Genomic DNA, 18,232 nt, shown 5'->3' on the forward strand with positions numbered 1-18,232 from the left:
AAATAAAAAACTTAAAATTTTTTTTTCTCTAAACGCCTTTAAAATTTTTTCTCCGGCACTTTCTAGAATAATTCAAGGTTAATATTATCACCCCAGTAATATTTAAAAGTGAAATAATCTTCAAAAAAATGTTCTCATATTTTTCAAGATAATATATATTCATAAGAAAATACTCTCAAATACTTTCATCCCATCACTCATAGATCATGTATATAAACATTATTTATTGAAGCAATGGTGGATCCAAGATTTCAAGTTAAGGAGGCCAAACTAAATAATAACTGTAATTTGAAAATTTTCACTTAATATACAATATGTTATTATTTTATAAAAAAATTAAAAATTTTAAGTAAAATATAACATTCCATAATGTAACCATAAATAAGATACATAAAAAATTCAAGTAATGAAATAAAAAAATATAATTATTTAAACAATTCAAGCATTTAAAATAAAAAAAAAAACTCAAATAATTTTATTTAAAGTTGTGCACAACAATCTTTCATAAAAAAAAACCACTAATTTAAAAAATTTTAGTAAATTTTCTCTTAATAAAATTAACAAAATTAAGATTTTTTCTATATAAATATTGATAGTTTTTTAGATTTAAAATTAAAAAACTTATAACTTACTATTAATGGCTTCAAAATCAAAAGAAAAAGATTCAGTAGTTTTACCATGGAAGAAGTTTTAATCACCTTTTTGTATTATCATTGTAATTGGCTCTCTATGAAACAAGAATATACTTTCTTTTACAATAACTATAGCGACTTGTGTTGGATTTAAGCTTTTAGAAAATAAAATTTGTGTCTTTTTCTGTTTTATTAATCTCACCTTTTTTTGTTTATTTTTTTTATTAAACTTCTTTGAATAGTTTTGATTTTTTAATGTGTGTAATATTTAACAAATACATTTATTTTTTAAATTTTTTAATGAGAACTAAACTATAAATATTAATATTTTTTACAAATTAATTGAAATTTGATAATTGAATTTTTTTGTTATAAAATTTTTTTTAAGTACGAGTACAAATTATAATTATAATTAAGTATTATATAACTGAATAACCAAATAAATATACTAATCAATAAATTAGGGTATAACTAAACTTCTTTGAATAGTTTTGATTTTTTAATGTGTGTAATATTTAACAAATACATTTATTTTTTAAATTTTTTAATGAGAACTAAACTATAAATATTAATATTTTTTGCAAATTAATTGAAATTTGATAATTGAATTTTTTTGCCTTAAAAGTTTTTTTTTTTTTTAAAGTACAAGAACAAATTACAATTATAATTAAGTATTATATAATTGAATAATCAAATAAATAAAATAATCAATAAATTAGAGTATGACTAAACAAATTCACAAACTTGAACTTAAAATCTTAAATTCTAAACATTTATAATCACAAAAAAAAAACTTTTTATTTTTATAGTGGTTTTTTTTTGTTTTTTTTTTTTAAATCATAAATTATATACATTATATCAATATATATTAGAGGACTTGAAAAATCTTAGGGGCCATGTCCTCCTCTGGTTTCAATGTGGCTCCGCCAGTGTATTGAGGTACAAATAAGTTAAATCACTTACATAATTTATTCTTGTATATAATACTGAATCATCTCGTAACAAAAGAAATACATGAAATTCAATAATTTTTATATTATAAAAAATTAACATCAATGGAAGATGGCGAGTAAAACTCTAATTTCAATTACTCGTTAGTGAGATTGATGAGCTTAGATATATAGTAATTGAACTTCATTTAAAGATTTTCATTTATATAGACAATAATAGGTTAAAAATCAAAATTTAAATCTTATTATCATTACAAAAGAAAAAAAATAATAAAGGTTTGAAGAGCACTGATGGCAAATACATGGAAAGTCAATGAAATTTTAGCTGAATGGCTTGGAAAAAGGCAGTATGAAAATCTCCACACGGAAGTGAAAGGCAAATGATAGGATGGGGACCTTAGAAGGATTGAGGTTGACTGTCATTCTCTATCCTATGCAAGCAAATACCTCAGCTTTGCCCTTTGATGGTGTGAGCCATTGACTGTCAATTAATTCTTCCTTTTCTTCTTTAGTTTTTGGCTGCTTTCTCATAAAACTCTTTCTCTCACCTTCTAATCTGTTTCACCAATAAGCCTTGATGATGATTTTGATGGGTAATTGTCATTTCCTATTGGTTACTTTTTTTTATTAATTTTTCCCCACAGAACTTGTAGATTAATTATTACATTTTTTTAATCAAATTTTGATGATTGCAGTTTTATTTTTCTTTTTACTCTCAAATATCTTTGAATTTCAATTCAATAATCATTTAAGTTTTTAATATTTTATTGTAATCAATCAAATGCTAATATTTTATTTTAACTCAATTAAATTTTTAAACAGATAAATTTTAGTTACATGATAAAATTTAATCAATCAATCAATGAATTACAATCAATTGAGTCCGTAAAGAAATCATAGAAAAATAAAAAAAATTATTTTATTTAATTTTCACATATATTAATTACATTATGTAATAAACTTTCATTTATTTTATTGATATCACATAAAATTTTATTTTAATTAATAAAAAAATTAATAATGTTAACTTTTTTGTTCAAATAAAAGTTTAATTAAATGCAAATAAATATTAGAATGGTTGATTGATTAATAAAAGAAATAAAAATTTAGATATTTTTTAATTATAATTTAAAAACTTTTTACACCCTTTAGCTTTTAACTTATTTTAACAATAATCAAGCTTATTTAGATTCCACAGGTCAAGCCTAATTTTGGACAAAAAATTTGAAAGACCAATCGAATCCAACCCTATCCAACCTGATCCATGGACAAGCCTATGTATTGATAACATGACAGTGGAAATTAAGAAAAACAAAATGAAGAAAAAGACATGATAAAGATTATGTGAAAGTTTATTAAAAAAAAGCTTTAATAAATATAAGAAATAAATGAAGAAGTAGAGAAAAATTCAAAGCTCTCAATTCAAACAGATCATCCATGCATCTTTTTGTTATAATTAACAAAACAAATTAGCAACCTAACATTGTGGACTGGGGGAATTCATTTGATTAAGCAAAAAGGGTTTGGTTTAAATCTGAACTACTAACCAAAACACATAAGAAATCCTTCTGTTTTCTTCTTCATATAACTTGTCAAAGGAGGTAATAAACTAATTTGTCTTACTCTTAAGTGTATGATTTGGGTAACCAAAAGATGTCGGCTTTATTTATTTGCATGACCTTCTAAATTGTCAAACAAATTAATAGTTAATTTGGAGTTTTGATTAAATAATGCCTAGCTAGCTAGAAGAATAAAATAAATATTTTATATTGAAAATTTTGCTCATGCATGTGGATCAAACATGCAATATATATATGCATTCTTCTCATAAAGGCACACCTTGGGCATTCTTTGGACAATAGGACCCTGCTTAACAATCATCATATCGTTTTACATGTATGTGAGATTTATTTATTTATTTGTTTCAAAATTTCACACATGCAAATTGTTATATTACAAAGTATTGATAATTAAAAACATTAATGGAAGGAAAATAACCCAACTATAATATGGGTTTTAAAACAAAAAAAGTTATTATAGTATATATACACACACACACAAACTAAATGATCCGAAATTTAAATTAAAAAAAAAACAAAAGAAATAATGATCATATGAATAAACATGAAAGTTTTGTATACATTTTTTTTTTTGCTATAAGGAAGATTATAATCTAATGAGAATCAAGAAAGGGCGCGTAATATTAAACTTTGAATTTTAAAATTACTGAATGTCAGAATTTTAAAAGTGATTGTTTGAATTGAGTTAAATTTTTTATTCAAAATTATATATATATATATATATATATGTAATTCAAAATTTTCATATCATTGAACTTATTATTATTTCCCTGCAATCATTTTTGCACCTAATGAATAATATATTATGGAAAAAGAAGAAAATTCCCAAGATCTATAAATGTTGTAGTTCTTGTACCAAAAAGATATTGTAGTTCACCAAATTGAGGCATTCAACATGGAATATTTAATACCTTGGGACCTTTTCACACATAGTCATTAATAATTATCATTGTGGAAACTTTTCTAGAACTTTTCTTCATCTTCTTTGAATTTGCACAACTTTTTTTTTTTTTTTGCTTTTATACTTTTTTCTCTTTGAATTAGAATCCAATTTTATATAAAGTTAATGTTATGAATAATTTTAAACTATAATAAAATGTTCAATAAGATATCAAAATTTTAAAAATATTTAATGTGATATCTGAATTATAAATTTATTAATTAATATAATACTCATTCATAACTAGCTAACTCCAAATAATGATACATAGCGTACAAATAACCCTCTAAATATCATATTAATTAATAAATTTATAATTCAAATATAATATTAAAATTTTTTAAAATTTAAATATTATATTAAATATTTCACTATAATTCAAAAGTCATTTGTAACATTAACCTTTCTATATATATTGTTTTACACTATGTTGCAACCAATTAATGTTTCTAATGAAGTCTCAAACGAAATTTCAAAGCCAAATTAGTTTGGACTATTTTTCTTTACTTGATATTAAATATATATATCTATAGCCAACATAAAGTATAAGCTAAATATTTTATACTAGATTTTAACATCCAAAATTAAAATAATATATAGTAATAAAAATGTTAAAATCAGTTGTTAAGGTTTGGTTGGGTCCAATCTAAAGACTGAATTAGTTTTTGCCTTTTGCGTGTAATTTTCTTCTTAGTTACAGACAAACACCGAATAAAATAAACAAATAATTTATAAAAGTAAGTTAAATTAATAAAAATTAAACTCGAATACTTTTAGATATAAAAAGTAATTCAAAAAAAAAAAATATAATTTAAAATATTAATAAAAATCATATATAAATTAATAAAAATATAAAATATATTTCATATTTGATGTATAAATATAAGTTATGATACAATAATTTTTATATTTTATACGTTATGATGTAAATATAAATATATATATATATGATATAAATATATAAATGTTAAATAAAAAAATTAATGTTATTTTTGAAAGAGATTTCTTCTGAAGTGAACCAAAAGAGTCATATGAAGCATTGGTTGAATGCCACGTGTAAACCTACTCTTAAAAATTGGTGTAATTTAGTTGCTGATGTGTCTTAGCGTAAAGTATAGAGAAAGGTGGCAAAGGCTCCGTTGCCTTGTTTAATAAGAGAAAATCATACAAAAGAGGGTTGAAATTGGATTACGTATGATTCTTTCAATTCCCAAAATACCCTTAAAAATATAACTTAATGAAAAATATTATTTCATAGGAAATGAAATCTATTTGTTTATAATTTAACGAAAATTTAAACTCACGGCTATGGTTATAATTAGTTTATGAGTCATATTAAGTGATTCGAATCTGAAAATGAAAAATAAAAATAATTATAATAATGTGTAAATAATATAAAATTTAAAGATAATATCTTTAATTTAAACTATTGTTTTTTCGAGGTCTGTAGCAATCTATAATAAATTAAAATTAAATAGTCAAACCATTGTTTGCTTGCTGTAAAAGAAAAGTTTGGTAAGCTGACAAATGCATGTCAAATTTTATCAGCTATAAGCAAACGAAGGTACGTGGAGAATTGCTTCAATATTAGTAGATTTTGAGAATAGAAACAACTCCAAGACTCCAAATTATCTTTAATTAAGCGAGATGCTAATAGAGAAAATATAAATAAAATTTTTTAAGTGAAATTTATAAATTTTTTTTCAAAAATGATTTAATAAAAAATTTAAATCAATAGATTAATAGCATTTAATGTGAAAATCAATAATATCTAAAAGATTTATTAAAAATTATTTTATAATTAAAATTTGATCGATACTTGATTAATTAGTAAAAATTTTATCAAAATTTTTACTAAAAATATCTATCTAAAATATATTAATTTTATACATTTAATCTATGTAACATGATCTTTTAATTTATCGATTTTAATTTTTATTTAATCATTTGTAATAAAAAAAACTTTACAAATTTTATTTTAAAAACTTCATCTAATTTTTTTTTTTTTCGATATTAGTATGTAGCGAAAAAGGAGCCTAGGGAATGTGCCCTTAGGGTTGGGTTCAAAGACTTTCATATTTTCTGGTTTTTATCCTAGATAAGGAGGGGCTCCCTTAATTTCGTTGTTTTTGAAGTTCTGCGTATCAAGAGATTATTGTTGATCTCTATCTGATCGTAGATGTTGTTTTACTTGTGATACCATAACTGATATTTCATGAATGCAAAATTCTTTGATATTTCTTGACTTAAAAAATGGCCATGCCATTTGGTTTGTTCCAACGATATCTACTCCACCATTCCTTTTAATATTGGAATCAAATCCCACCCCATCTAATATTAGTAAAAAATTTTAAATACACGATTCCTTTAAAGGTTAAAATAATAAAAAATTTTCTTAAAATTTATCATTTTATTTAATAGGATAGTTTCCCCATGAAACTTCATCTATCTAGTCAATGGTGTGAAGTTAATATTCTAATAGTGTATAGCTAGGCACCTTTTTTTGCCTTATCTGATGTGGAAAATATCAAAATTTTAAGTCATTAATCTCAAAATTAATATATATATATATATATATATTCTAATATGATAATGATGACTAGCTCCATAAATTAATTCTTCTCTTTTTTTTTTTTTTAAAAAAAGAAAATAGGTTCTACTCTTATATATATATATATATTATATTTGAGTAAATTAATTAATGATGATTGTTTTGGCATCCAATTTTGTTTTTGGCCTTTTGGACATAGTTTTCTTCTAAATAATGATATTTCAATTAGTCATATATATAATTTTTTAGTCTCTTATATATTTTCTTTAAAAAAAAAGTTAAAAGGTAGGCATATAGGTGAAATAAGTAAAATGGATATTCACAAATAATAATTAAAAAAATATGTTGTCATGATCTTGATTTTTAAATATATATTGTGTAGTTAATTATCGGATAGAAAAATTAATTTTACTTTGGAATGCATATACATTTTTTACGAAATTTAAAAATTTATATGAACGACGAATTTAGGATTTAATTCAGTGAATTCATACAATCATTTAAAAAAAATAACATCAAATAAGTTTGATTTTAAATCTCAGTTCTTAAAACTTCTCTCAAATTATGGCCTTTTTTATATTAAAAAAATGTATATGAATGGCAAACGAATTTTTATTGCTTTATTTAGAATTGAATTCCTTAATAAAACCATCAACTTTGTAGACAAGGACACCTTAGTAATTTTCTTTTATAATAGTGTCAAATGCATGTAAAGATGACATCTTCTTGTAGGGCAGATACTTCTCTTGTATAAGCTTTTTTGACATTAATTTCCTGAACATCAATCCACACACTATATAAAGAAGCTCCCATTCACTCACATTTCCAACTCTAACTGTATTCTATCTTTAATTTCGGCTCTTTTCCAATAATCCAATCAAAGGTTTCAAACCTTTCTAATTCCTCTATTTGCTGCTTGAATTGTAATACTGTAACAAAGTGATGAACACGATCATATGCTCTTTCTTTTTTTTTTTTTTGCAGGGATGATGGGGAGGTCATCTTGCTGTGATGAAAATGGCCTGAAAAAAGGGCCTTGGACGCCTGAGGAAGACCAAATTCTTGTAGATTACATTCAGAAACATGGGCATGGAAGTTGGAGAGCACTTCCAAAGCTAGCTGGATTAAACAGGTGTGGAAAAAGTTGCAGGCTTAGATGGACTAATTATCTCAGGCCTGATATTAAGAGAGGAAAGTTTTCTGAGGAAGAAGAGCAGACCATTATCAATCTTCATGCAGTTCTTGGCAATAAGTAAACTCTCTTTACTTTCTTCTCTTGGCTATCTGTTTTTTTTTTTTTTTAAACATATAAGGCCGGGGAAGGGGTTATGAATTTTGGGATTCCAACTCCAAAGCTATTGAATGTCAACTTTGAAAAGTGATTGTATGAACCACCTTAATTAAGGTTCAGCTTCTGGTTCTTCTCTTGGTTATCTTATATATATATATTTTTCATTCTAATGCTATGTTGTAACGATTGGCAGGTGGTCCGCAATAGCAACCCATCTCCCTGGAAGAACAGATAACGAGATTAAAAATTTCTGGAACACCCATCTGAAGAAGAAGCTTCTCCAAATGGGGATTGATCCAGTGACTCACAGACCAAGAACTGATCATCTCAACATTCTTGCTAACCTGCCACAGCTGCTTGCTACTGCCAACTTCAATAACCTGATGAATATTCCTTTAGACATTAATACTCTCAGGTTACAGTCAGATGCTGCACAGCTTGCAAAAATCCATTTGTTGCATAGCATACTTCAAGTTTTAGGTACTAGTAGTAGCAATACTCCTCCAACTATGGAAGCAATGAACCTTCTAGCAGGACCAACTTTCCGGGAAAATCAGCTATATGAACTCCTTAGAATAAATTCTCAGCTTGAAGGGAACACCAGTAATCTTCCATTTGGCTTTGCCCCACATGAACTTACACAATTACAGTCAAACTTTCTCAACTTAGAAGCTTCTCAACATCAAGCACAGTTCAGTGAATATCACCAGCCAATGAAAGACTTAAAAATCTGTGCCAACAGCAATGATCAATTTGCTTCTTCCTTATCCTCTCCTGCTATTCCAACTTCAACCCCACAGCTCCCAGCATTAGTGCCAGCCTCACCCGAACGTCGACCGGCCACCACTGTTAATCAAACTGAAAACAAGATCAACCCAAATGATCATATCTCTAACCCTTCTTCGACTTCAACCACCTTTGAAGCTTGGGGAGATCTTATGGATGATGAAGCAAGTGACTCCTACTGGAGAGATATTATAGAGTAAGTATAATAAAAACTTACCCCATTTTCTATTCTCCTTTTTTGCCATTATTAAAGAAAAAGCTCTGCTGAGTATGCATTTTGTTTATTTATTAATTTATGATCCATTTTTCTTGATTTGCAGCCAGACATCATCACAGTCATGGTCCATCTCATAATTAAATAGAGCTTTCGGATTGGATATGTAAAGAGTTTGGTTTAATAACTTGTAGACAAATCCAGGCATTGATCATCAGTTAAGAATTGGTCTTTCATTAGATTTAAATACAAGGAACCAAAAAAAAAAAAAAAAAAGACGCCAAGTGCCATTGTGTAAAGAAAAAAAACACATTAGTTGCTATTATGTAATATGGTCTGTGTAATACCACCTTGGATTTTTTTCTATATATATATTTTCAAAAAAGAATTCTTTTGCTTAATTATTTCTGCTCTTGCTTTCTAAAAGAAAAAAGGTCGGTAAAATTATTATCAACAGAAATCAAGACGCTAAAAATTTTCCGTCGGTAATACCAATTGTTTTATCTCAATTTGTTTGCTGATTTCCATAAGGGTTACCTGTAAAATGATTGGATTAAGTTGCAAAGTTAATGGTTATTATTAAGTTTCTGCAACATCCAGTCATGAATAGCTGTTAATCATGCAGATTTTTATTTTTGGCTATGTCAATCACAGAGACAGGGACAAGCAGCAGTGGATGAGTTTAGTTGTAGATAGTTTTGGACACGAAATTGATGTGTGAAAAAGACATGTTTTCTTTTTCTCCAATTAGAAAAGGGGGTTAGACCTTGGATGTATGAAAGGGGACAAATTCTTGTCAAACTTGTATTAATATTGACAGTCACAAAACCCAAAGACCAAAACGTGCTTAGAAATATTTCTAATGTCTTTTGCAATGTCTCACTCCAATGAAGATCATGGACAATGACACTTGAAATAATATTCCAAAAAGTGAGCCAAAATAAAAAATAAAATTAATTAATGTTGCTGAACTAATAGATAGTTGCAACTGCCTCATGATTAAAAAAAAAAAAAGTAAAAAGTCAAGACTATTTGTTACTCATTAGGTGAGATTTCCACTTAGTAGAAGCAAATTGATGCAAAGCTCTAAAGGGCAAGCAATCGAAAAACCTAACAGTCTCTTTCTCATAATTTGCTACTTTCTAGAATAATGAAGTGTGTTGGTGTAAGAGTGGCTTATATATATCAAGCTTTCATCTTAGTTCACTGTTGTTGAAAAATGTATGAAGGTTTAGTAATTTCAAACTCAATATTAATTGTATATTTATTTGCCTTACGATAGAAGGAAAAGATGAGAAGAAAAGAAAAATTATCACGTCACATTTAAGTTTTTAAACGTCACAAACAAGATTAATGTAATGATATATACTCCTATGATAGGAAAAATATATATATATTTTTTAAAAAGGTAAAACATATAATTACCTTATAATCTTCTTTGTAAAATTAAAAAATTTCACATATTAAAAACAAACTATATATATATATATTGTTGATTTTCTAAGCAGAAGGATAAGTATAAGAGAGCAATGGAGAAATCCCTATTTACAAGCTAACCTAGTAAAGAAAGGAATTTGATGATAATTTAGTAGGTATCCAATTTGACCTTTAGAAAACAACTAACTCTGCCTACCTTGCCAAATATGTTGATTGTTACTTAAACAGTCCTAAATCACAAAATTTTATGATGAAAAATAAACTTCACCAATTGTTTTAGATTTCTTCTCTATTAAATTATACATTGGTAAATTCTTTTCACAATATATATCTATACGTACACCTACGTAAAGATGTATTATATATGCATACATACATACATACATATATACATGTATATCATTTATTCATGTTTGCAAGTAACATTATTTGCATTACTATACTTTTTTTTTTTTAAGAGAAATGAGATTTTAGTATGGGAGAAAAGAAAACTATTGTATATATATAACTTGAGAAGATTCAATGAATTTCATATACACAAAGAGAGAAATAGTTTTTCTATTTTTTGGTAAGGGATCCAAAACCAATCCAATGAATTATATATTTATATATGTATAACCAGATTTAAATTTATTAAAAGCATAAAATCTATAATTATTATATTTCAATTAATCAATCACTGTTAAAATTATTTGGAGTCTATCAAAATTTTATATAAAACTCAGATTTATAAATGATGGATTTTTATATAATTTTTTATTTTAATTAAATAATTATAAGATTATAATAAAGAGAATTGTAGATGATATGCTCCCTAATTTGTTATCTTAGTAAAACATTTTATTCTTTTGCTTGAATGGTTGCTCGAATGGGATATTTGACATATCTATTCCATCCAAAAGGAAAGGAAAGATATCAATTGGAAAGTTGAAGATAATTGGGTGGGACATGGAAACAATAAAATAATAAGTAATCCATATAAAGAGGAAGAAGAGGGATCAATTTATATAATGTAATTCTTTTTTAGTTTTATATATTTTTTTAACTTTTGATTCTAATAAATACAAGAAATGAGAGAGAAGTAAAAAAAAAAAAAAAAAAATAGTTTGATATCATTCTTTAAATATGTTGAAATCAATGGTTAAAAATGTATTACACAATGTAAAATTAAAAAAAAATTTACACATTTTTTTAACTTTTGATTTTAATAGATTCAAAGTATAAGAGAAACAAGTAAAAAAAAAAAAAAAAAGAATGATTTAATCTATCCATTGAATTTATTGAAATCAATGGTTAAAAAATGCATAAAACTAAAAAAATTTTATACTGTGTAAATTGATCACTACTCATATATTAATATATATATATAGATTAACTTGCTGTAACATTTTTAATTTTACACTTTTTTTTTAAAAATTAATGATTTCAATAAATTTAAAAAATATGAAAGACAAGTAAAAAATAATAATAATAATTTAATCTCATTTTTTTGGATTTATTTTGAAATCAATGTCATTTATATATATATATATATATATCCAAAGAATGAAATTAAACCAATTTTGCTCTTATTAACTTATTTCTTTTATCGTTTGAATCTATTTTAAATCAAATGAGTCAAGAATTTAATTGTAATTTAATTATCTAAAAAAAAAAGTAAAAATTACACAATGTAAGTACGTATGTATGTGTGTGTATATATATATATATATATATATATATTATATAAATATATTCTCTCATACATATATTCTTTCAAATGCTTTGATGGTGGGTGTGGACTGAGGGTGATGTGAGTGGTGCAACGAAATGATAGCAGTAATGATGGTGAGGGATTTGTTGTGGTTAGGATCGATGGAAGCTGCAGGATTGGGCGTGACATTGGCGAGAATGGCATTCGATCAAGTTTGTCATTATCATGTTTCCCGCAAACTTTTCACTCATACCTTATATCTTACAGACAGATATACCATAAATAAATAATACACGACACTTCACATCCTACTGGATAGATCAACAACAAAATTAGCATTTCAAGGAATACAGTATCAACTATATATATCATGCCAACACTTCTTTAGAAATTAAAGTTCAAAGCCAAACGAACAGATCAGCCATCTTACGCAGAAAACTTCTTTAGTTAGTTTTTATTCTAAGGTGTCAAGATTGAATCAGACCCAAGCTGCAGATCTAACATTTCTATGTCATACATCTATGATCAATGGTTTTTTTTTTTTTTAAGCATGCTTAGAAAAGTATAGTTCCTGCCAACAGTCGCATGACTGTTGATAAAACACTTGACTCTTAATTTCAGTATTTAGAATTCAAATTCTGATAACTTTAAATTTTAAAAAAATATATAGTTCATATAATATTTCTATTCGGAGGTGTCAGGCTTGGTCCTCCCTTCAATTATGTTCTACACTCTGGAAAGGAATAGTTTCTAATTGGATCAGGCAAAGGAAAGTCCACTTACGTTCCCCTCACAACTTAAATTAGGATGCTGGCTGCCTAAACAGGAATAGACCTTAAGCTTACAATATAGTTTTGGATATTTAGGCATGTAAGCATCAAACCCTGCAACATATGGGGAAATTTGTATTCCAAATTGCAATTGCAAAAGCAAAGATATTGGAGCAAGTTTCTACAAGCTGGGAGTCAATCTACTAGCTGTTAAAGCAATGGTAGATTTACATCACCTGGAAAAGAGATCAAACATGCCATTGACAAGATCAAATAGGACATCAGTTACAGAGTCCGCAGAACTGTTATGGAACTTGAATTGTGTTCCAGGTATTGCATTGAATCTTTTATTTCTTCGAGCATGATTGACAGGGAGAAGCAACTGGAAGGATGAAATCTACCATTAGTGTTTGCTTGGGTATCATACGGAAAGGCAATCATGGTGACACTTGAGTACAATCTCAAGAGCAAGGCTAGCTGCTGCTTCAACTGTAAACATCCATTGCAAAACTAGCAGAAATTACAAAGAAACTTCTTATTGCCACCTTAAAACCAAGACTAATCCACGCTTTTGGCATCTAAGTTCCATTATATTTCATTACACAGAAGCTGTAACAATTATGAAAACCATTAAGTATGCATTAAATACTGTAATACTGATGATCTTTTTGGCTTCCACAAATTTTCATTTCATTATCATTAAAAAAAAAATATGACAATCGTTATACATGCACAAACAAATAACCCAAAAATCATATGTAATGAAATACATTGGAACTTGGATGAATATGCATATGTAAAAACTAGCTGATTCTGCAAAGCAACCTGATGAAGTCATCTCAGTTTATTATGCTCTCATCATATTCCCCACTTGACTCTCCAAATTCCAACCTTCAGCCCTCTTAAAAAATAAAAATAAATCACCACAATAATTTAATCCCCACGCAAAACTTGCAAAAACTACTAGCTCTTAATTGGTCCACAGAAAAATTAAGATAATTATCTTACTATCTAAGGACTTAGGTTGAGATTTAGTCAGTTCCTTGCACATTCATCCTGATGTAGTAGTGATGTGGCTTTTAAGCAATTGTGCATTCTTCCTTACATAGCAGTGATGCACCTTTTACACACTTTCAGAACAGCATGTCTACTGAACTTTTGCTAGTGATAAGTTTAAACTCCAACTTTCAAAATTATTTGAATTTTGAGGAAAGAAAAAGTGACTGGCATGCAAGTCACTAAAACCTTATACACACAAAAGAACTCAAATGGAGACTGTTCCTAAGATAGAACCTTGGTCCAACTCATTATTCCAAAAAGTTAAACAAGACACTTCATATCCAAAGAACATAAGAATAGATCTTGCTCATACAACAAGATAAAGAGGTCACAGAATTTTAAGTTCCAATAATACTGAGCACATGGAATTTAAATAAAGAAACCAAATTTAAATAACTACTTTCATTAGTTTTGTTTAAACAGGTACCACAATACTAAAAGGAGGATTGATGGACTAATTAACAAAAAGCAGTATCATATAGAGGAGGTGGAAGCCACCTCTCCACATCCTATGCTGATTGTAGATCATTAGTAATTCAAATATTTGCTCAAATATGAACAAACAACAGTTAAGAATATTATGATGTTCCGCTACATTGACTTCAAAATAAATATTTGCATGAATAGAAGTAGATCATGATTTAGAAGTACACAACCTTACAACTGCAAAACTTAGATGCAGCACCCAGCTAATCAACAGCCATCACTTCAGAGCCCCCACCGGCATCTTCCATTCCACTCTTCTGCTCTTCGGTCACCATTCTCATCTCCTCAATCAAACTCTTCTGTTCCTCCTCTATGGTATTTTGCAACTCATCCACCTGCATGAAAGTTGATGTAACACGATGAAAAATTTAGTAACACATCATACAGATTCAACCAGTCTTTTAAGCGCTTTAGCATACCGCAGATTCATCCTGCTTCCATTTTATCTATTATCATGCAAAACACAGCTCCAAAAATTACAAAAGAATTGCACTGCATTTAGAATAACAGAATCCAAACCAGAAAGGGCAACACGTGAGAATGGTGACAAATACATCTCAAACTAAAGTAGTGCAATCACCAAACTAAAAAAAATGTTCAGTTTCAGGACTTTAAGAATGATACCATTCCATTTAAATTGTAATTTAAAATAAGAAAAGATACTCGATTATGGCTCTTTTGCAAAGAGTATATGCGAGAAAAGACCATAAAAAAGCTTAATGGAGCAATTTTATTCCAAATTATGTCCAAATAAATCAGTAGGGAATGTGAAACCAATTCTGTTGAATTGCTGTGCGAGATCAACAATACAGCAGTGCTTGATGCCAATTGATTATCTTAGAAGCTCTATGTAGGAGTTGGAACAATAGAAAGATCAAGCTGCATTCACTATACGCAATCTGCTTATCCAGCTCAAATAACTTAAGTTTCCCTTGAAAGAATATAATAAGGAAAAAGGTATGTGAAAGATCTTGTCAAAAATAAAGTTGTACAGACCAAAAAAAGCAGACAAGGAAATCAGGTATAAGTTCCATCCACTTACTTTAATGGATTCATCCCTATTTTCCAATCATTACAGATTAGATTGATAAGATATTCGCTCTCATATCCATCTTGTGAGAAAATGTACCAAGTCCCACAAGGAAGAATTTAAGAGGCGTTGTGCAATAGAAAGGAAACAAAAACTCAGAATCTAGATAAACCCATGCAATGACTTAAATATGTATCAACTTCTAAGAATGGAAATATGGAATCCAGCAGCACGAGCAGTTTTAGGAAATATCTTAGACTCAAAAGAAAACTAATTATGGAGAATGCTGTGCGGAGGAAGATTGTTCTTGGAGAGGAATTTCAAGTGATAATATTCACACAATCAAAATATATTAGCTAACCCAGAATATCAAGCAGACTTTAACATACCACATGCAATAACAGTGGAACAGGAATAGTGGAAAAAGCATGCAAGTTACAAGCAGACTTTAACATACCACATGCAATAACAGGGCAAACTGTTTCTTCCGGAGCTCCAGCAACCTTGAACCAGCAGTATTCTCTGCCTCCAATGCTGCAATCTCTTTCTCTAACTCTGTTATACTTTTTTGTGTTTCTGATCTCGGTGGCTGTGCAGAAATCAATTTCCTAATTGCCTCACACTCCTCCTTGTGCTGTCTCTCAATCTTACTTTCCTCAAGTAATTTCTTTAGATCTTCTATGTCAGTCTGTGCCTGCAATATCTGCCTATTTATCTCATCTTTTAACTCATTGAAGTTCTCCTTCTCTCTAAGATTTGCATCAATAACAGCTTTACTCTTTAGTAGAGGAATCTCAAAAGTAGACAACTCTTGTAAGAAAGCCTTGGAAACTTTCACACAATCATTATAGTTATCTTCACCCTTCTCAACCTCTAGCACAAACGAGGTAAACTTCCTTTGAAGTTTCTTCAATGGGGGTTCACCTCTTGTAGTAGTGGTACGGGTCAGAAGCCTGTGTTTTATAATGATATCATCTTCAGCTGGGCCAAAAGCATAATTAGCAGCCACCGTCTCTCCTCTACCAGACACTTTCCTTCCTTTCCCCAACATCTAGACTTCCTATTATTCTCTCGACCCTGCAACATCAGTTCATGAAATAGTTCAAATGAAAATGCACAATAGCTAGAAGTGAAACAACATATTTACCAAAGAAAGTACAACTTGAACGACCCTCATGCGCCAATAGACTTGACCACCCTTCAATAATGAAACATATACCATTTTAAACTCTCCACATCCTCAGCCATGCAAGACAGCAAATGAGAATTGCAACGATCAAATATTGAAATGATGCAGACACAGGCAGAATCACAAAACAAACAGTTTAATTAAACAAGATTATAATTTTCTTTACCTAATAGTACATTGTTCCCTTTCTCACCTTTCTTTTTTCCATAGCAAGATTTAGTCTTTTGCTATATTTCTAAACAAAATATATCAATAAAATCAAAAGAAAACATTAAAAACAAATTTCATATAAAAATGTTTATTACAGAAATTTTATATAAAAACTTTGATTATAGCAAATTAATCGAAATTAAAAAAAAATTAAGATTATGAGAAAGAAATTTTCCCAACTTCGAGACAATTAATCAAAATGTAAATAATTTTACAGAATTATAGGAAAATAAAGTAATAACAGATTACCGATTCAAAAACTTTCGCGAGAGGAAGAGCAAAACCCAAATGATTTTACAGCTGAGTAACTCAGTGCCAATGGTTCATGGAAATTTTTGTTTGCCTTTCAATTTTCGACAGAGGGAAATGGAAAACCCTAATACAAGTCATACGGCTTTAGGACTGGGCTGGCTTGGACTCTCTTAGGTGTCTATGATTTTGAATTTTCAATTTTGGCCCATTTCCCATTTTATTTTGAAGCCCCATTATTTTTCTATATTCCTTTTTATGCTACTTTTTTTTTTTTAATAGAAGGCTTTGTATTTTACACCAAATTCTAATATATATATATATATATATAGATAAATAGATAGATAAATAGAGTATGATCTTACAATACAAATCTTTTCCAATTTTTTTTATTAATATTATTTTATTAGTGACCACGTTATTAGTATTTTAACTTTCACATCATCAATACTCAATACGAGTTTAAGATAAATAGTTACTTATATAACTAATTACAATATCATTTATGAGATATAAAAAGAAAAAATTAAATCAGACATTCAACATTTTCAACTTTACATTCTTTATGCTCGCACATGATTTCAAAATAAACAATCATTTATTCAACTAATTACAACTTATTCATAAGGTATAAAAGGAAAAATTAAACCGAAAATGTAACATTTTCAACTCTACATTCTCTTTATGTTCTTTTATGCTTTTTTTTTTCTCTTTTGTTTCATTTCTTTTTTTAAAAAAAAATTTAATTAATTGGGGCATTGAAACATATTGTGAAATATTATCTTTGATATCCTTTAACTTTTTTTTTTTTATAAATCTAACACGCTCATCAAACTTAACTTTTAACAAATTCTACTTTCATAAAATCTAAAATTACATCAAAAAATACTTAACTATATATCTTATATATTAATTTTGATAAGTTTGACTTTCTATAAGGCCAGCCTTATGGCACTTTTTCGCCTTTTTTGTTTTTGTTTTTTTTTTTATTTTTAATTTTTTTTACAAATTTAATAAATTATCTCTTTAAAAAAAAATGTGTAGGCTTCTTTCATATTATTGATTAAAAAATATTTTTTTTCTCTTTTCAATTTTTTAAATTTTTTCTAATTTTTTGTTTTTTAACTCATTATATAAATTTTGTGTATTTTAACTTTGCAAAGGA

The 18,232-nt window shown here is 27.6% G+C and overlaps 2 protein-coding genes across 5 annotated transcripts; one reads left to right on the top strand and one right to left on the bottom strand.

Moving 5' to 3' along the window:
* The first annotated feature begins 7,437 nt into the window (after positions 1–7,437).
* Positions 7,438–9,332, top strand: LOC111296572 (transcription factor MYB53-like). The gene is made up of 4 exons (XM_089769139.1): positions 7,438–7,536; positions 7,638–7,905; positions 8,138–8,926; positions 9,051–9,332. The coding sequence occupies exons 2-4, from the start codon at positions 7,640–7,642 to the stop codon at positions 9,082–9,084; spliced, it is 1,089 nt and encodes a 362-aa protein (XP_089625265.1). The 5' UTR covers positions 7,438–7,536; positions 7,638–7,639; the 3' UTR covers positions 9,085–9,332.
* Positions 9,333–12,945: 3,613 nt separating this feature from the next.
* Positions 12,946–17,227, bottom strand: LOC111297070 (THO complex subunit 7A-like). 4 transcript variants are annotated; one of them, XM_022891661.2, is made up of 4 exons: positions 17,068–17,227; positions 15,877–16,496; positions 14,560–14,724; positions 12,946–13,226 (listed from the first exon to the last, which is right to left on the bottom strand). In XM_022891661.2, the coding sequence occupies exons 2-3, from the start codon at positions 16,468–16,470 to the stop codon at positions 14,593–14,595; spliced, it is 726 nt and encodes a 241-aa protein (XP_022747396.1). In that variant the 5' UTR covers positions 16,471–16,496; positions 17,068–17,227; the 3' UTR covers positions 12,946–13,226; positions 14,560–14,592. The 4 variants fall into 4 exon arrangements, with proteins under 4 accessions (XP_022747396.1, XP_022747397.1, XP_022747395.1 ...); XM_022891662.2 differs by having other exon boundaries at positions 12,946–13,333; XM_022891660.2 differs by having other exon boundaries at positions 12,946–13,453.
* Positions 17,228–18,232: the final 1,005 nt, after the last annotated feature.

The sequence above is a fragment of the Durio zibethinus genome, chromosome 12 (genome assembly GCF_047325235.1).
Source record: "Durio zibethinus cultivar Kanyao isolate XHJ-2024 chromosome 12, ASM4732523v1, whole genome shotgun sequence".
Taxonomy (NCBI): domain Eukaryota; kingdom Viridiplantae; phylum Streptophyta; class Magnoliopsida; order Malvales; family Malvaceae; genus Durio; species Durio zibethinus.

Bases quoted from the DNA above. Each gene is read 5' to 3' on its own strand.
- LOC111296572 (XM_089769139.1), top strand. From the start codon at position 7,640: ATGATGGGGAGGTCATCTTGCTGTGATGAAAATGGCCTGAAAAAAGGG. The intron at 7,906-8,137 runs GTAAACTCTCTT...AACGATTGGCAG, and splicing joins CATGCAGTTCTTGGCAATAA to GTGGTCCGCAATAGCAACCC. The intron at 8,927-9,050 runs GTAAGTATAATA...CTTGATTTGCAG, and splicing joins TACTGGAGAGATATTATAGA to CCAGACATCATCACAGTCAT.
- LOC111297070 (XM_022891661.2), bottom strand. From the start codon at position 16,470: ATGTTGGGGAAAGGAAGGAAAGTGTCTGGTAGAGGAGAGACGGTGGCT. The intron at 14,725-15,876 runs GTATGTTAAAGT...ACTTTCATGCAG, and splicing joins TTGCCCTGTTATTGCATGTG to GTGGATGAGTTGCAAAATAC.